Source organism: Megascapheus bottae, chromosome 31, assembly GCF_031878675.1.
Source record: "Megascapheus bottae isolate mThoBot1 chromosome 31, mThoBot2.hap1, whole genome shotgun sequence".
NCBI classification, from domain to species: domain Eukaryota; kingdom Metazoa; phylum Chordata; class Mammalia; order Rodentia; family Geomyidae; genus Megascapheus; species Megascapheus bottae.
In genome coordinates, this window is record NC_143539.1 from 7,395,176 (window position 1) to 7,414,788 (window position 19,613).

Below are 19,613 nucleotides of genomic sequence, written 5' to 3' on the forward strand. Positions count from 1 at the left end.
CATCTCCTCCTCACTCTTCATCTTCTTTGAGATCCCCTAGTCCACATCTTGCCCAGGTTACATCATGTGTTCCTTTTTCTTCACAGGCAAGTGTTTACATGTAGCTATGCATCCCATGGAACTGAACATTCCTTACCCCCGAGTGTGGCCCACAGAGATCCCAGAATACACCAGCTCTCACTCAACACCTCCGAACTGAGGCTAAGGAACAGACGAAAGTATGGAAGAAAAGATACAAAGTAGACAAAAGTAAGGAAGAATAAGAGAGAGGGGAATAAATAGAGGGAGCAGGGAGGTGGCTGGCTGGGTGAATGGATAGCTCAAATGGTAAGAGGGTTTGAAGGGGAGGTAATGGATGAGTGGATCATGATGGAGAGATGAAAGAGAGTGGATAATAAAGAATGAAGGAAATGATGGAGGAAGGTATGGAGGAGAGTGGATGTGTGGAAGGATTCATGGTGTATGTATGAAGTAGGCAGTGGATGGATGGTGGGTTGATGGATGTATGAGCAAGGAAATTAATATATACGTAGATAAATGTGAGTGGCTGGGATGGATATATGAATGGTTATAAAAGGATCTGAATAATAGATGAATATTAAAATGAATGGTGTGGATGGCTGGCTGGGAGAATGCATGGATATTGGAGGGAAAGGTACATGACCAGATAGAGAGGAAAATAAAGGTAGAGAAATGGACAGATATGTGGTGTATGGGTAAATGGGTGTGTGAATGGATGGAGAAGTGAAAGGAAGATGATTACTGTGTGTATGAGAGGAAATATATTATCAGTTAATGAACGGGTGTGTGGATAGAAGACTAGATGGAATAGACGGAATTGTGGGTGGACTGATATGTGGACGAATGGCAGGGTGGGTGAACAGATATATTGGACGATGTGTTATGGATGGATGTGTAGGTGGGTAGGATGACGGTAGATGGTAGGATGGATGGGTGGATGGATGACTATAGATAGAAGAATAGATGGATATGAATGAGAAGATGAGGCTACACATGAATGGATAGATGACAGATAATGGCTAAGAGCATAGATGAATGGATAGATGATGGGTAGATGGGTGGAAGATGAGTGAGCGCTGGTCGATTGGATGGAGGAACAAGAAAGAAAATGAATGGAAGGGAAAGTGAATGAAAAAGGGGAGGACAAGCTGAAAGGAGAACGGGTACGTGGATGGAGACATGAATGGATGGGTGGTTTTGAGTATGTTAGAAACAGGAGGAAACCATTACCAGCAAGGTAGACACAAGCTTGAGGACAGGCACAAACTGGAACTCCACCGAGCCCCCGACCGGGTCCCGAGCGTGTTGCCCACCGTCTCGCACCGCCTCCCCCAGCATTCTCAGAGCTTTGTCCCGCAGGGCTTCCAGAGGGATGGCAGGGCTGAGGCGAGCTGGAGCTTCTGTTACTCCAGCAGCTGGCAGGGCAGCCACGAAGCAGGGCGGTGAGAAGTGGTGCGGGGGCCTCAGGGAAGTTGTGACTCCGACACCAGGCAGGCCGTGGCGGCGGGAACCATCTTCGGAACGTCTTCCAGGTGGGAAGAGGGTGATGGCACGGGTCTCGGGGGTGAGGGGCACGATATACTCCGAGAGCATGGAGCGGCGGCTGCGGGAGGCACTTTCCAGGTGGATGCTGATGAGGAGGTCGTAGTAGCCTGCCCGCAGAGGCCCGGGGAGATGCGCGTCTTCCAGCGTGTGCAGTAACTGGGCCTGGTCCACGTGGCTGCACAGAGCGTGTGCCACGCGGTTGTTACCCAAAGCGCACACGGCTCGATAGAGGGACAGGGTGTGCGAGTGGAAGCGCTGCAGGTCCAGGCGTTCGGAGAGCTCCAGGATGTCCATGCACCTGCGGCAGAGGTGAAGAACACACGGGGACAGAGCAGGTAAAGAAGGTTGTATTTTCTTTTCTTTTTTGCCAGTCCCTGGGCCTAAACTCAGGGCCTGAACACTGTCTTTGGGCTTTCTCAAGGCTAGAGCTCTACTACGTGAGTCACAGCATCACTTCCAGCTTTTTCTACTGAGGAATTGAACCGCAGTCTTCGTGCATGCTAGGCAAGCATTCTTCTTCTTCTTTTTTTTTTTTTTAAAGAATGAGGCCAGTCAGAAACCTCCTGGGAATTGAGTGTCAACCAGCTCACGCCTGTAATCCTAGATATTCAGGAAACTGAGATCTGAGGATCCTAGTTCAAAGCCAGCTTAAGCAGAAAAGTCCACGAGAGTCTTATCTCCAATGACTCACCAAATAGCCAGAAGTGGAGCTGTGGCTCAAGTGGTAGAGTGCCTGCCGTAAGTGCTAAAACTAAGGGACAACGTCCAGGCCTTGAGTTCAAGCATCAGAACTGGCAGAAGAAAAAAAAAAGAGAGAAACGGGGTGGAGGGGAAGGAGGGAAGAGAGGAGGGAGGGAAGGAGGCAAGAAGGAAGACCATCTGGGGCCTGGCCATGTTTAGATTGTAAGACTTCCTAATATCCATGCTAATACATTAGAAGCACTCAAGTCTCCCTGTGTCTAACCAGAGGCCCTGGGATGCATCCAGCCTTGCTGAGTACCTAGGAAGAGTTGAGCTGAATCAGGCTGCCCTGAGGTGGATCTGGAGCCCCAGGGATTGTGATAAGGAGGAGGCATTGAGCTGGATCCTTTCCAGTGCAGCTGGATGGGCCCTCACCTGTTCTCCTCGGGGATGTGAAGTGCCATCATGGTCAGTGGTTCCTGGCACTGAACAGCCCAGCCGAGCCGCTCACCCACACGCCGAGTGTCTACCTGCAGGAAGTGGTTGGGCATTCGGCTCCAGGAGACAGGCATGAGCATCTGTACCTCCAACCTCGGTGGGCACTGTGGGGCTGGATTCTTGCGCTCACTCAGGAACATAGCTGCTGACAGTGGCATGATGTTCTGGGGGCATACAGGCACAAGGGTCAGGTCTTCCTCCTCTGGCTTCCAGAGAAAAAGCACCCCAACACCTCCCACCTCAGCCTACTCCACCCCTGTGCCCCATCCCTGTGCTCTTGCCTTCTGCTTCCCCAATTCAAACTGGATGACGTTCTGGTGGGTGGGCAGGACAAAGACGGCGGGAAACAACTTCGTGTTGGGTTCCACCTGGCATGAAAGCAGAGGGCACAGGAGGAAGAGGTCAGGTTGTGCGGTGTGAACTTAACCTTGAAGGCTGAGGCCAAATCTGCAGATCCACACTTCGGAAGGACAGTCTTTCCAAAAGCCAACCATATATCTAGACCCAACTCCCTTCCTTCTCATTTTACAAGAAGTATCAAGCACAAAGCTCTAGCCTTGAGCAGCAAAGCTCAGAAACAGCACCCAGGCCCTTAGTTCAAACCCCAGGAACAGCACACATTCATGCACACACATGTGACACACACACACACACACACACACACACACACACACACACACAAATCCAACTCTGGAGCAGTGCACCAGTGGCTCACACCTATAATCCCAGCCACTCAGGAGGCCTGAGATCTGAGGATTGCGATTCAAAGTCAGTCTCTGAGAAGAAAAGTCTCCATGAGACTCTTATCTCCAGCAAATGACTCAAAAAAGTCAAAGTGGCACTGTGACTCAAGTGGTAGAGCATTAGCTTTGAGCACAAAGACAGTGCCCAGGCCCTGAGTTCAAGCCCCAGGATGGCCCAAAACAAACAAAAAACCCCGCTGGGACATGGTTCAAGTATCATAACATTTGCCAAGCAAGAGTAAGGCCTTGAGTCCAAACCCTAGCCCTACTAAAAATAATAAATAAAGTAACTGGGCGCCGGTGGCTCACATTAGTAATCTTAGCTACTCAAGAGGCTGAGATCTGAGGACTGAGGTTCAAAGCCAGCCTGGGCAGGAAAAATCCATGAGGCGCTTATCTTTAATTGACTACCACCAAAAGCCAGAAATAAAGCTGTGGCTCAAGGAGTAGAGTGCTACCATTGAGCACAGAAACTAAAGGTGAATGACCAGGCCCTGAGTTCAAACACCTGAACCAGCACCAAAACCAAACAAAACAAAACAAAAATAGAGAGGGGGGAGGGAGAGAAAGGATGAGGGGGGATGGAGGTAGGGGAAGAGGGAAAGAGAGAGAGAGAAATGAAACTGTACGACGTGTGCAGTTTTCTTCCAAATCCTCCAGTGGGTGTGGAAGGGAAGTAGGCAGAAAGATAAGACGAGATTGGCTATGAGTGGGTGGGAGTATAAATCTGGTGGTTCATTATGCTGTGGTATTTTTTTTTTTGCAGATTTCAGAAATTCTCCATTTAAAATAAAATTCTACAAAGCCTACCTCAAGTGAATTCATGCATAGATAGCTGGATAAGTATGTGATAAAACCATGAGAGTAAAATAATGGTTGTTTTTTTGGTAGTGGGGAATAGATATTTTATTGTGCAATTCCTTTCAGATCTCTGGCTGCTTAAAATACATAAACTTTTCTTCATGATGAAATGTTGAAAAGAAAAATCTCATCTTAGGATTTTGCCCTCTTAGGCTGTTCTCTAATTTGTGAAAAGGTGATAACTGGTGTAACAGTGGTGGTGGTGAGAGTTCATGAGCCTCTCCAAGGTCAAGGTTATCTCCTTTATTCTGGGTCTCAGGTTTTTTTGTTTGTTTTGTTTTGTTTTATTTTGTTTTGTGCCAGTCTTGGTATTTGAACTCAAGGCCTGGATACTGTCCTCGAACTCTTTTGCTCAAAGCTAGGGCTGTACCACTAGAGCCATAGCTCCACCATTGGAGCTATAGCTCCAATTCTGGCATCTACCACTTGAGCCACAGCACCACTTCCAGCTTTTTCTGTGTATGTGGTACTAAGGAATTGAAACCAGGGTTTCATGCACCGTAGGCAAGCACTCTACCTCTAGCCACTAAGCTACACTCCCAGTCTGGGTTTATGTGAGAGCATGTGTGTATGGTTAATTAGAGATAAGAATCTGACAGACATTGCTGCATTGGCTGTCTTTGAACCATGATCCTCAGATCTCAGCCTCCTGAATAGCTAGGGTTGTAGGCATGAGCCACCAGCGTCTGGCTCTGGGTTTCAGTTTAATGGAAGGTTCACTTAGGGCAGACCAGGAGCTGCTTGTTTCCTATCTCACTGAGGTCTGGTGGGGGAAGGGGAGTGAGAAGGGCTTTGAAGGTTTATGCTGAGATGGTAGGTAATAAAAATACTATTGTTAGATTGCTGAGGGATAGGCTTACCTGGAAAAAGGTATTGCTTTCTTTGCCATTGGCTGTAAAGGTCATTAAACCAGTGGCCAAGTCCACCAGACAGCCAATGACAAGGTCTGTATGGCTGATCCGGCCCTGCTGCCCAGGGCTCACAAAGTCCCCGCCCCACACCATATAGCAGTTGCTGCATTTGAGGCTGGAAGAAACAAGAGTGGTCAATGTAAGCATCCTCTGAATCCCAGATGCTCCCTTCCCCAGGCTCCTCAGGCCCCCCATTCCCCAATGCGTAACTCCTACAGACTAGACCTAGAATCCTTAGAATTTGGTGTACGTGTCTTGGAAGAGGAGAGGGAAGGAAAACAGCTCAAGACAGAAGAGAAAGTAAAAAACAGGGTGGGATAAAATGGAAAGAAAAAGGGGGAAAAATGGAGAAAGTTGGGCACTGATGGCTCATATCTGTCATCCCAGCTACTGAGATGTGAAAATACAGTCCAAAGCCAGCTCAGGCAGTCAAAGCCCATAAGACTCCTATTTCCAATTAATTAGCAAAAGGCCAGAAATGGAGCTATGACACAAATGGTAGAGTGCCAGCATTGAGGGAAAAAGCTAAGAGACCGTTTCCAATCCCCGAGTTCAAGCCCCAGTACTGGCACATATGAAAAAATAAAAAGGCAACTAATGGCTGGGAGTTTGGCCTAGTGGTAGAGTGCTTGCCTAGCATGCACAAAGACCTAGGTTCAATTCCTAGGTACTACATACACAGAAAAAGCCGGAAGTGGTGCTTTGGCTCAAGTGGTAGAGCTCCAGCCTTGAGAAAGCCCAAGGACAGTGAAGGGTTCTTGGGAGTCATAGCCAGGCAGCCATAAAGCTTGTGATCAGAGCTCCTGTCCTCCCGAGCCCATCCTGTACCTGTCCATGGTACCCCACCCTACCCCAGTACCTGCTGTGGACATTGCCTTGTTCATCTCCCATGGTCACTGTCACTGCCCGGACTTTGGTCAAGTCAAAGGTCATGTCGTACTGATGGTAGTCAGGAGTGACCCAACCCGCCCATACACAGCTAGGCTCCTGGCCAGCGAAGACCCTCACGGAGTAGTAGTACTAAGGACAAAAAGGAAGGGAGATCAAAGGTGAGTCAAGGAGGTGGGGCTCCTTAGGACTCTGAATTAGTTTCCTTGGGTTCTCAAAGACCTCTGGGAGTTTCATAAGAAGTTGTCAGCTCTGATCATACAAAATAATATGCATCAGGCTAGGAATGTGACTTAGTGGTAGAGCACTTGCCTAGCATGCATGAAGCCCCAGGTTCCACATACACAGAAAAAGCCAGAAGTGAAATAATGGCTCAAGTGGTAGAGCACTAGCCTTGGGCAAAAGAAGCTCAGGGACAGTGCCCAGGCCTTGAGTTCAAGCCCCAGGACTGAAAAAAAAGTACATCAAAATGAACTCCAAGAAATGGGAACAGTAGATGTTTTTTCCCTTTGCTGTTCTTTTTGTGTTCTTTTCTTTTTGCCTTGTTTGCTCATATATCTATTTTTGGGAGGCTAAGTAGGGGCACAGAAGTGGAGGGAAAAAGCTGGCTACCAGTGGCTCATGCCTGTAATCCTAGCTATTCAGAAGGCTGAGATCTGAGGAGCACAGTTTGAAACCTGCTCAGGCATAAAAGTCCATGAGATTCTTTTTCTTTTTCTTTTTTTTTTTTTGCCAGTCCTGGGACTTGAACTCAGGGCCTGGGCACTGTTCTTGGGCTTTTTCAAGGCTAGCACTCTACTACTTGAGCCACAGCACCACTTCTGGCTTTTTCTGTGTATGTGATACCAAGGACTTGAACCCAGGGCTTCATGCATGTTAGGCAAGCACAGCACTCTACCAATGCACAGGAAAGTCCATGAGATTCTTATCTCCAATTAATCACAGAACATGCTGGAAGTATCACTGTGGCTTAGGTAGTAGAGCCCTAGCCTTGAGCAAAAAGGAGCCCAGGGACAGTGCTCAGGCCCAGAGTTCAAGCCCCATGACCCACAAAAAAATAAATTAATAATAATAATAATAATAAAACAAAACAAAAATAAAAATAAATGATGAATAAACAATTTTAAAACAGAAGTTGCCAGATTTGAGAGCCTCCCCCTGCTTCCCTTCTTCCCCACTCAGGGCCAGGCCTGTTTCTTTGTCTATCAATGCCATTTGTAGATTTGGGGATTCCTTGGTAGTATTTTTTTGTGAGTTCCCGGTTCTCACCGTGGTAGTATTCAGGATAATCTCCGGATCATCTCGGTTGTCAGTGGGCACCACGTCTCGAGGGAGTCGGGGCAGAGCAGGGGTAGCTGGTGGCTGGGTCATCATGGCGGCCTTCTTGGCCTTAAAGAGAAACCTGATGATGGGAGGAGAGAAGTTGCCATGAGAATCAGCTCTCAGGGGTTGGAGGTATGGCTCCATTGGTAGAGTACTAGCCAATGAAGGAAAACGTCAAGTACTGAGTTCAAGTTCCAGTCTCAGACACACACACACAAAGATTGGTTCTCAGGCCCAACTCCCAACTTCCTACCACAATTTATAGCCCCCATCTGTCCTGCTTACACCCTGCTCTACTATCCCAAACCTCTCCTCTACATGGCTGGAATTCTCCACCACCCCTGGCGTATGCCATTCTGGAGGAAGTGTGCACTATGTTTGTGGATGCTAAGTCACCCACATTCAAAGGCATCTTCTGAAAATGTGAGAAGTCCCGTTGTGACATACAGTAGTTCCCCCTAAACCAGCATTTCTCATTTGTATTTTCTCAATTTGAGAAAAGTCAATCCTTCATTGTCTGGCACTGTCACATACTCTGCAAAGTATGTAAGATTCCCCAGATCACCCCAGAAGTAACACCCCGAACAGTGATGACCAAATGCCCTCTCCCCACCCAAGAGACACAAAAGCAAGAGACACAAACCACTGCATGGGGTGGGGGAGCAGATTTCTTCTCAGTCTAGGATCTATTCAGGGTCTCATTTAGAGTTAGGGTAGTTTATTTATGGGAGGATATAGGAGGGTTGATAAATTGAAGATGTAGAAATAAGCCCAGTTTAGATTACTTGGTTTTCACTGAGATATTCGGGGGGTACAGAAAACTTAACCAGGGTACTAAAGCTTCCTTTTGTGCTCACAGATAGTGAAACCATTAGATAAAGAGTTTGGAGTCCACTAGTTCCCCAAGGATGGTAGAATTCTCCATGATAACACAATAGGGTTCCCTATTTTATGTTCTAGTGAAATTAGAACATCACTGAGAGATAACAAGGTTCACTTGAGCCACGATCAAATGTCTCAGTACTCTGACTTCATTTAGGATAGATGAGGCTGCTTTGTGGGTACACTGGGAATGTTCTTATTTTGTGTGTGTGCTGGTTTTGTTTTTGTTTTTTTTTTTTTGGTATTGGTACTGGGGCTTGAACTCAGGCTCGCACTCTTCCTTGGCTTTTTTACTCAAGCCTGGTGCTCAACCTTTTGAGCCATATGTCTACTGCTAGCTTTTTTTTCCCTCCTCGGGTTAAATGGACTTAAGATTCTTTTGAGCCAGGCACTGGTGGCTCACACCTGTCTTCCTGTCTATTCAGGAGGCTGAGATCTGAGGATCACCATTCAAAGCCAGCCGGGACTGAAAAGTCTGTGAGATTCTTATCCCCAATAAACTACTCAGAAAAAAGCTGGAAATGGCGCAGTTGCTCTAGGGGTAGTGCACTAGCCTGGGCTGATTTTGAATGGTGATCCTCAGATCTCAGCCTCCTGAATAGACAGGAAGACAGGTGTGAGCCACCAGTGCCCAGCTCAAATGATGAAGGTTGCATAACTGGGAGTCCCCCAAACAGATCTTAAAACCTCATGCTGATCACACCCTTGACTCACCCTCTTTTCTTGTTCTTCTCTGTGGTGGCATCCTTTTCATTCTCTGCCCTTGCAGGCTGGACCTCTGCCCCTGGCTGAGGAGTGCCCCCTGGTACTCCCTCCTTAGCAGCTCCTTCCTTGCCACCCTCAGCTTCGCCCCAGCCCCCAGCTGAACGGCGCAGGTTTTCATAGTCAGGGTCAGGTTCTGCTGCTCTGGCCTCATCTTCAGCGGGAGGCTGTAGGCCAGGGGGTGCCAGAGGAGTGGCCCCCGCTGTGCAACGGAAATGCTGGTAGAACTGGACTGGAAGACTCAGCCGGAGAAAAAGCATTTCCACCAGACTGTTCTGGGAGCCCCAGGTACGGTGGGTCAGTCGTAGGCAGGGGGGTGTATCCACAGTGCCATCCATACGGGATACCTGTAGAGGGACAGAAAGCACTGAGTTGGGCCACTGGTTCTAAACCTGGTTACACATGGAGCCATTCTGACACCAGGAGTCATTCTTATACCTGGGCACAAATTAGCCAAGCTGAGCACTGGTGGCTTAGACTTGCCATCCTAGCTACTCAGGAGGCTGAGATCTGATGATCATGGTTTGAACCCAGCCCAGGCAGGAAAGTCCATGAAACTTTTTCTCCAATTAATCACCAGAAAACTGGAAGTAGAGCTGTGGCTCAAAGTGTTAGAGCATTAGGCTTGAGCAAAAAAATTCATCAAAGATACTTCACATCTATTTATCTGTCTATCTATCTATCGATTGATCTATCTACTTACCTACCTACCTACCTACCTACCTACCTACCTACCTACCTACCTTTCTCTCTCACTCTTCTTCCCTATCTTCCTCCCTGTCTCTCACCAATAGTGCGGTTTGAACTCAGAGCCTTGTGCTTGCTCATGGCTGGTACTCTACTCATTGAGCCACATCTCCAGCTCCGAGCTTGATCTTTTTTTTTTTTTTGGTCAGTTATGGGGCTTGAACTCTGCATCTGGGCATTTTCCCTGAGCTCTTCAGCTCAAGGCTGTTGCTCTGCCCTTGGATCCACAGCCCCACTTCCGGTTTTCTAGTGACTAATTGGAGATAAGAGTCTCTCTTTAATGCCGGGGCTTGGCTTTGAACCGAGATCCTCAGATCTCAGCCTCCTGAGTAGCTAGGATTACTCACACCCAGATTCCAGCTTGATCTTTTGCTAGTTAACTGGAGATGGAGTCTTGAAGACTTTTCTGCCCTGGCTGAATTGGAGAGGAGACCCTCTAGACCTCAGGGATTATCTAGGATTACAAGTGTGAGCCACAAACACTGACACGCAGTTCAGCCTTCTTTTGGAGTTGAAGTCCCTAGCAGGGCACACAGGTGGGCCATGGGGGTGTTATCAGCCCCTCTGTCAACCTTTGCTGGGTACCTTGCATAGTGATAATCCAGTCACATTCTAGAATCACTTGGGGGACTTTGAAAACCTAACCTTACGCAGGCCTTTACTCCAGTCCAGGTTATCCATCTAGCAGTCCATCCCACAAATGTTTTGGGAACACCTACTGTGTGCCAGGAAAACATAAGTGAACAAATAAAAGAAACTGCCTGACTGGGACTCCTGAGGAGAGCTTAGAAGGGTCAGAACTTTGTAAAGACTCCCCGTGGCATACATGGAAATGTAACACTCAGGAAAGTACCCGCATTAGAAGTACAGTGATGGGGCCAGGAGTTTGGTCTAGTGGTAGAGTGCTCACCTAGCATACATGAAGACCCAGGTTCGATCCTCAGTACCACATACATAGAAAAAAAGTCGGAAGTGGTGCTGTGGCTCAAGTGGTAGAGCTCTAGCTTTGAAAAAGCCCAAGGACAGTGCTCAGGCCCTGAGTTCAAGCCAGGACTGGCAAAAACAAAAAGAAGTACAGTGGAAAGTTTTCACAGAATGGATACAACTGTGCACTCACCGACTGGATGGAGAAATGAACCAAGATTTCTGGGTGACTTTTGTGGCCTTTTGGAGTCACTATCCTCTCTAAGATAGTGAAAGCTGAGGCACAGTGCTCATTCTTGCACCCTAGCTGTTCAGGAGGCTGACATCAAGAGGATTATGATTCCATGTCAGCCAAGGCAAACGAATTCTCAAGACCTCCATCTCGGGACTATCATCCCCAGCTATAAGGTGTAAATAAAAGGAGTAGAGGTGTGCTTCAAGTAGTAGAGAATCTGTGTAGCAAATGTGAGGTTCTAGTATTCTCCCCACCCTCTAAAAAACCCCTCAGAAGCTTCCTAGACACTCCATATACAAGAGAAGTAGAGTTGACCTCATCAAGCATCAGTTGCAGACTTGGGCCCAATTGCTGACTCAGACCTCTGTGTTCTCCACCAGCTGGCAAATTTACCCCCAAACTATACTTGCAATATCCCCTGTTGGAAAACTCTATCGGACTTTTATCCCTTCTCTCTTCCTTCTTTCTTAAAAGCCCTGTTTAAGCCTTTGTTCCTTGACAAGAGACTCCCTCCTGTGACATCTAGTCTGAGTTATTCTGTCACAGGAACCAATTTGTCCATCAGTCACAGATTCTGACATGACTTCAGGTGAAAGAGCACAGGCTGCGGGGCTCCATTCATGGGGAGTCAGTCCTCACCTCATAATGGGGATGCTCAAAGGGCACCGGTTCAAACTGTGGAAGGCTTTTGCTGAACCAAGTGGTGACCGGGCGCTGCATGTTGATGGCGAATGGCTCAAACCCTTCCTGGAGGCCACAGATGGCAAAAAATCGCAGGGAGCTCACATCCTGGCCCAGATTCAGGTGACCCACCTGGCCAGGCCCAAGGCTGCAGACAGGCAGGAAACCTGAGGGATGAGAATGGATGTGCAGAGGTGAGTAGATGGGCCGGACAGAGGCAGCCACAGGGAGGAAATGCAGTGAGAGGGAGAGGAGAATGAGAGGCAGAAGTTGCAAGTGCAGATTTAAGCAATGATGGAAAAATCAGCAATTACCTTCGCCAATTTCAATCTCCCGAAAGGCCGTCTCAGAGCCTGAATCAGACATGAGGATCTCGCCATTGAGAGTAAAGATAATGTTGTTCTCTGTAAGGTCAATCATGCAGCCAACAACATCGCCTGACTGCCAGGGACGTCCAAACGATTCACTGCCCAAGTGCCAGCGCTGGCCCTGTGAGGAGACCCCAGGGAAGACATGGTACACAGACACACAGAAATGGAGAAATAGAGAGATGCAGAAGTGGCACTGTGGCTCAAAGTGGTAGAGCGCGAGCCTTGAGCTGAAGAGTTTAGGGACAGCACCCAGGCCCAGAGTTCAAACCCAAGATCAACAAAAGAGGAGTAGGGGAGGGGAATAATGAAGACAAAGACAAGATGCATGGGAACAAAGAGGGATCACCCACATTATCTCACTTCTTCCTACACATTTGTATTCATAGTCCTTGAATTTCCTTCCACATTCTTCTCTCTTTCTTGAGGGGATGTGGCGGGGGATGCTTGAAATCAGGGCGTAGGTGCAGTCTCTGAGCTTTTTGATCAAGGCTACCACTTGAGCCACAGCTCCACTTCTGGCTTTTTGGTAATTAATGGATGTAACAGTCTCATGGACTTTCCTGCCCCAATTAGCTCTGAATTGTGATCTTTAGATCTCAGCCTTCTGGGTAGTTAGAATTACAGGCATGAGCCACCAGTGTCCATTCATCTCTGTGTCTCAACCTTGCTCTAATGGTCTGCTGCTCCCACAGTCAGCCAAAGTGACAGACAGGATTGGTGACAGTAAAAAGTGAAAGGATGGAAAGGAAAATGAATCTTTCACAATGCCCTCCATACAGACCCATGTAAGTGTCTAGAATGAATAGATGAAAAGAGATGAATGAGGAGGTGGTTGTATGGCTGGCTGGATGAATGACTGTGTAGATGGCTGGCTGAGTAGGTAAGTGGATGAATGGTTGGATAGGTAGATGGAGGAATTGATGGGTGAATGAATGGGTGGATGGAAAGTTGAAAGTTAATGTGGAAATTAAGAAAATGAGAGTACATGTATACATAGACAAATGGATAGATGGAAGACTGGATGAATAGATGAATTGATGGATAGATGGATGGATGTATGTATGTATGTATGGATGGATGAGTAGATGTATGGGTAAATAAGTGGCTAGACAGGACCATGGGTTGATGATGGATGTATGGGGAGATGGATGGATGGATGGATGGATGGATGAAGCAATAGTTGGCAGATGGATGAATAGATAGATGAGTAACTGGATGGACAGATTGATTGATGGATGGATAGATGACTAAATGAATATATAGACAGATGAGTGGATAGCTACATGGTACATGCAGAGATTGATGGACAAGCACGCTGGCCTGTGTGAAGGGCCTGTGTGAAGCCTGGCAGAGTTCAGACCACAGAGGCACCCACCCTGTGTCCATTGAAGACATAGGCCAGCTCATCAGCTCCCAGCTCTACATCCGGTCGCAGCTCAGGTCTTGCCCAGCCCACTCGCATCTCTCCCGTGGTAACTGCCTCGAACTCAAAGTACCAGCGGCCACTCTGTACTGCATACGATTTTTCTGCCCGAAAGATGCGTGTCCTGTCTCCACGAGCCTGATTCTCTGCTTGACCTATAAGTGAAACCAGGCAGAGTTAGAGAGGCCAGACAGAAAGTAGATCCTTCCAGGGGTTTTGTTCTAGGGTTAAAGGTGTCAAGATTAAGGCTAACATGGACATGGGTAAGAAAGAACTAAATAACGATACATTTAAAGTGATGGCAGTTGAAAAAGAAAAGAGTAAGGTCAATCCATGTTCAGAGTCAAGTACTTACTAGGCTCCTGGTCAGGTGGTTCGATGTTGTAGCCATAGCCCAGCAGGGTACGCACAGCCTGGCAGAGACTGTCTCGGTTACTGCGCTTGGTGGCCTCATCAAGCAGGCGGTAGGGTACAAGGCGAGGGTTTCTGCGAGCTGGGATGTCCTGCACTGCGCTATAGCTCCAGCCCTGGGCCACACGGTCTCTTGCCCACACATTGTGTCCATTCTCTGCCAGCCGATCCACCAGTGTGGTCTGTGCTGGTGTCAGACGCACGTGGCTCAGGTCCAGGGGGGCTGGCTTGTAGCCATTGCTCATCATATACCTGCAGGGGTGATTAAGTACACATGGGTCAAGACCCTCCCCTCTACCTGAGCGACCTGTACTTTGAAATCCTTAACTTCTGACTCCCAGGTCTCTCTCAGTACTGGGTACTGTCCTTGAGCTTTTTTGTGGTGCTCTACTGCTTGAGCCATAGCTCCACTTCTGGCTTCTTAGTGGTTACATGGAGATGAGAGTCTCATGGGCTTTCATGCCCAGACTGGCTTTGAATAACAATCCTCAGGTCTCAGCCTCCTGAGTAACTAGGATTATAGTCATGAGCCACTGGTGCCGGCTTCACTGCTAGCTTTCTTACTTCTGACCCCAAATCTCCAAATCTCCTGGCATTAGAGTCCATGACCTTCGACTCACAACCTCTAATTCCTCACCTATAATTCCAGAATCCCATATATCTCCAGAATCCTCTTCAGTTCTTGCCCTCTGCTATGACCCTTTGTCTCTAAAGGAAAATTTCCCAGGGCAGAATCCTAATCTAGAATCCTAGACTCACTCTGCCCATCCTAAACACTCATCTTTCACCCCTGGACACCTGACCCTACAACCTTCACGCTAACCCATACTCTTCATCTCTGACCTAAGACCTACTCATAAGGCCCTTCAACCTTCTCAGCTTTCATAGTATACTCCCAGTCCCCAGAAAGGCCCAAAGCCACCCATGCTCACGTTTTGGGGAGTTTTGTCTTCTTCAGGTTGTCCTCTGCCTTCTCATCAGCCATGCCCACGTGGCAGCCCAGAGCCAGCAGAGTCCTGGGTTGAAGGAGTGGGGCCACAAGATTATAGCTCATAGTTCCCTTCTCTGTCTCTTCACCTCTACCCGCCCCCCAGCTTGTCCCTCTCTCAGTCTGATTTTTATGTTTCCATTTATTCATCTCTTTGCCTATGGCCACTATTTTCTGGAATCTTCTTTTTCCTGTGTGTCTCTACTTTTCTATTAATAATACCTTCTCCTGTTTTGGTCTCAACCTTTCTTTCTTTTTTTTTTTTTTTTTTTTTTTTTGCCAGCCCTGGGCTTGGGCTCAGGGCCTGAGCACTGTCCCTGGATTTTCTCAAAGCTAGGGCTCTACCACTGGAGCCACAGCACCACTTCTGGCTTTTTGCTACGTATGTGGAACCGAGGAATTGACCTCCTAGGCTCCAGTGATCCTTCTGCTTCAGCCTCTCATATGCCTGGAACTGCAGGTGTGTGCCACTACATGCAGATAATCAATGCCTCTGCTGTTTCTCTTTCTCCTCTGTCAGTTTCTATCTCATAATCCCCTCTTCTCTTTCTTTTCTTTCTTTCCTCACTCCCTTCCCCACTATTCCTCTCCCCTTCCTCTCCTGCCCTCCCCCTCCTCTTTCCTTCCTTTCCTTTGGTCTTTTTTGCTTGTTTTGTTTTCTGTATGGAGAATCCAACCCAGGGCCCCTTGTATACATCAGGTAAGTACTCTGTCATTAAGCTTCAACTTCAGCCCCTTTGGTGTCCTTTTGTCTGTCAGTATCTGTCTCATTTTCGGCCTCTCCTTGCCCTCCTCCTGACCAAGCCTCATTCCAGACGCTTGTTCCTCTGGAACCCCACTCACTTGAGCGTCTCCCCTGACATCTGCAGGTTGTAATTTCTCTCAGGTTCTGGCAGGCTGTGGAAATCCACAAGACATGGGTGCAGCCTCTTATTATCATCTCGAACCTGGAGATGACAATACCCTAGGGTCAGTTCTTTAGGTGCCCCTTCCCTCTGCCAGCTCCAAGACCGAGACCCCCGACCTCCCATTGACACTTACACAACTGATAGCTTGAGGGCCTCAATTTATTCCCAGCAGCCCCAATGTTCCAGCCACCAACCTTCCCTGCCTATGAACTATTCTTTTTTTTTTTTTTTTGCCAGTCCTGGGCTTGAGCTCAGGGCCTGAGCACTGTCCTTGGACTTTCTCAAGGCTAGAGCTCTACCACTTGAGCCTCAGCACCACTTCCGGCTTTTTTCTATGTATGTGGTACCGAGGAATCGAACCTGGGTCTTTGTGCATGCTAGGCAAGCACTTTAACCACTAGGCCAAACTCCCGGCCCCATGAACTATTCTTGCTCTTCACTCAAGAGTCTAGGCCACCTCCTCAGGCTGTGGGTACCTCCTCACCTGGCCATAGGTCCAGCCCTGCTCGATGCGAGTCAGTGCCCAGAGTTCATGGATGTTTTCTGCTAGCTTTTCCCGGATGCGCTCCAGATGGGGAGGCAGGACAATCTAGGGGCAGGGGGATATTTGTGAGGTCCTTAAAATTAGACCACCATCTTCAGAACACAAGTGAACTGTGGACAGGTACTCCCCAGTACCCCATGGCTTTCTACACCCCTCATCTTGACTCCAGTCTGAGATGATGCTGAGGGGAGTCAAAGAATTGAGGATCATTCATGGATGGCTTTGTGACTCCACCATGAACTGGGACCTGGGAGCTCTGTGAGATGAGTCCCCAGCCCAGAGACAGAAAGATGCTTGGGAAATGCCTGCCTGCAGAGTGAGCAGGCAAAAGCCTCGCCCCCCTCTCTATCTCCCCCCCCCCACCTTCCTCTCTCCATACAGGGGCTTCAACTAAGAGCCTCACACTTTCACTTGGATTTTTTTTTATTCAAGGCTGTCATTCCACTTCTGGCTTTTTGATGGTTTACTGGAAATAACAGTACCATGGACTTTCCTGCCAAGGCTGGCTTCGAACCTTGATCCTCAGATCTGTCTCATGAGTAGTGGGGCTTCCAGGTGTAAGCCACCAGTGTTCATCAATTAACTCCTGACACTTGCTTTATAAAGAGTCCCTGAACATATTTATGCGAAGGATTTAATATCCTAGACGAGATGAATGTCAAGTATACTTTCAGTGCCTAATAAATGTTGCTGTTTGGCAGTGCTTTGCAGGCAAGAGATAATGGTGGCTTGAAGCAGGGAAGGAGGGAGCTCCAGGAGTCAGAGCAGACAGCCTACCGGCAGGAAACTGACAGGAGGACCTAAAGTCATTTTGCTGCTGGGAATAAATTGAGGGCTCACTGTTTGTTCAGGGCTGTGCTGAGCTCTCAGCTGCAACACAGTATGTGGTCCCTACTCATGGAGATATGCTCAGAGGGAAAGCAGGGGCTCAGGTTGAGACATAAAAACACAGGTTGCAGAATCAGCTCCTTGCATTTAAATCAGCAGTGATTGGCACTTGTCCCTTTATCTCTCTGGCCTTCAATTTCCTCAACTAAGGGCAGTAACAAGCTAATTCTTCTTCCTTCTCCTCCTCCCCTCTTCCTCCTCCTCCTCCTCCCCCTCCTTCTTCTTCTTCTTCTTCTCTCTCTCTCTCTCTCTCTCTCTCTCTCTCTCTCTCTCTCTCTCTCTCTCTCTCGGGTTTAAACTCAAGGTCTCCTTGCTAAACAGGCTCTCCACACTCAAACTCAAGGCCACATTTCCAATCCTTTTTCTTCCTTCCTTCCTTCTTTCTTTTTTTTTTTTTTTTTTTTTTGTCGGTCACAGGCTTGAACTCTGGGTCGGGACACTGTCCCTAAGCTCTTCAGTTCAAGTCTAATGCTCTACCACTTGAGCCACAGTGTCACTTCTGGTTTCCTGGTGGTTAACTGGAGATAAGAGTCTCATGGACTTTGGTGCTCAGGATGGCTTTGAACCGTGATACTCAGATCTCAGTCTCCTGAGTAACTAAGATTACAGGTGTGAGCCACCAGCACCCTTTTGTTTGAGTTATTTTTTTTTCAGTTGTGAGACTTGAACTCAGGGCCTAGGTGCAGCCCCTGAGCTCGATTGCTCAAAGCTAGTGCTCTGCCATTTTGAGCCACAGCTCCACTTCTAGTTTTTGAGTGGTTAATTGGAAATAAGAGTCTCAAAAGTGACTTTTCTGCCTGGCTAACTTTAAACCAAGATCCTCAGGTCTCAGCCATTTGAGTAGCAAGGCTTATAGGCATAAGCCACCAACATCCAGCCAGTTATTTTTTAACTGAAATTATAAATGTGAAACATCAAGTCTAACTTACTCATTTAGCAGGATTCTTGTTTTTTTTGTTGTTGTTGTTTTGTTTTGTTTTGCCTAAACCTTGAAAAATTGCCTGGCACGGTAGTTCATGCCTGTAATCCTAGCTACTCAGGAGGCTAAGATCTGAGGATCACAGTTCAAAGCCAGCCTGGGCACTAAAGACCATGAGACTTTTCTCTCCAATTAACCACTGGAAAACTGGAAATGGCACTAGTGCTCAAGGGGTAGGGTGGTAGCATTGAGATGAAGAACTCAGGGACAATGCCCAGGCCCAAAAGTAAGGCAGTATCCTTAAGTTGAAGAGCTCAGGGACAAGGCCCAGGTCCAGAATCCAAAATCGGACAACTTACAAAAAAAGAAAAAGAAAAAAAATCTACTTCCTGAGTAGATTAGATTATAGGCCTGTACCACCCTGCCCAGCTGCACATCCTTTTTTTTTTTAACGAGGCCCTACATCAGAGTCCCTGAAACTGGAAGTCTGTCTTGAGAGAGTTCTTTACCACCTCTGATACTGCCTTAGATTCTCCATCTGATTTTTGGGGTTTTTTTCTCAAGGCTAGCACTACCACTTGAGCCACAATGCTACTTTCAGCTTTTTCTATTGATGTAGTACTAGAGAATCGAACCTAGGGCTTCATGCATGCTAGGCAAGCACTCTAGCACTAAGCTACAACCCCAGCCCTTTCCATCTGTGTTACACATTGAGATTCTCAGCTTCCATCTCAATTCTCTGCCTCTTTGGCATCTAAAAGAGCAATACCTCATCAGAATACCCTGGCAGGGCAGGCAGTACCTGGACAGTATCCACAGGACAAGGCACAAAGTCAGTGTGTGAGAGGCAGCGACTGGGGCCCACCAGGTGGGGTCCCCGGGGTCCTTCCCGTCGATACTCCTTGATGGGTTCAAGATGGAGTCGCTCTCGAGGTAGCACAGCCTCGTGGCATGGGGCATATCCAGGAGGGGGGAGAAATTTAAATTCCCCATGGCGGCCACCAAGGAGAAACCGCACTCTGAAAGAAGAGAAAGAGGGTTATGGTGCCGGATACAGAGGAGCATCTGCAGTTAGTGGGGACACAGAGCAATTCTAGGATCAGTCATTCTGGGAAGGTCATGGGTCTGCCTAGGGTCATGAAAGTCATTTAGAAATCAGAAAGGAAAATCTAGGGGTAAAAGAAATAATATAGGGGGCCAGGAGTGTGGCCCTAATGATAGAGTGCTTGTCTAGCATGCATGAAGACCCAGGTTTGATTCCTCGGTACCATATATATAGTAAAAAGCCAGAAGCGGTGCTGTGGCTCAAGTGGTACAGTGCTAGCCTTGAGGATGCCCAAGGACAGTGCTCAGGCCCTGAGTTCAAGGTCCAGGACTGGCAAAAAAAAAAAAAAGAAAAAGAAGAAAGAAAGAAAGAAAGAAAAAGCCAGAAGTTAGCTGGGAACAGTGGCTCACACCT

At 47.7% G+C, this 19,613-nt stretch overlaps 1 protein-coding gene across 2 annotated transcripts in view; it reads right to left on the reverse strand.

Annotated features, from left to right (window-relative positions):
• The window catches only part of Ryr1 (ryanodine receptor 1), a 103,444-nt gene that overhangs the window by 63,227 nt on the left and 20,604 nt on the right, over positions 1-19,613 (reverse strand). For both annotated transcript variants that reach the window (XM_090322103.1, XM_090322104.1), the window contains exons 20-34: positions 18,957-19,173; positions 16,288-16,392; positions 15,739-15,842; positions 14,840-14,923; positions 13,852-14,159; positions 13,449-13,651; positions 12,017-12,191; positions 11,661-11,869; positions 9,068-9,462; positions 7,418-7,550; positions 6,120-6,280; positions 5,210-5,375; positions 3,027-3,113; positions 2,683-2,909; positions 1,252-1,864 (exon numbers count right to left, since the gene is read on the reverse strand). In XM_090322103.1, coding sequence (XP_090178229.1) covers positions 1,252-1,864; positions 2,683-2,909; positions 3,027-3,113; positions 5,210-5,375; positions 6,120-6,280; positions 7,418-7,550; positions 9,068-9,462; positions 11,661-11,869; positions 12,017-12,191; positions 13,449-13,651; positions 13,852-14,159; positions 14,840-14,923; positions 15,739-15,842; positions 16,288-16,392; positions 18,957-19,173 — 3,187 coding nt within the window. The remainder of the gene's footprint in view (positions 1-1,251; positions 1,865-2,682; positions 2,910-3,026; positions 3,114-5,209; positions 5,376-6,119; positions 6,281-7,417; positions 7,551-9,067; positions 9,463-11,660; positions 11,870-12,016; positions 12,192-13,448; positions 13,652-13,851; positions 14,160-14,839; positions 14,924-15,738; positions 15,843-16,287; positions 16,393-18,956; positions 19,174-19,613) is intronic.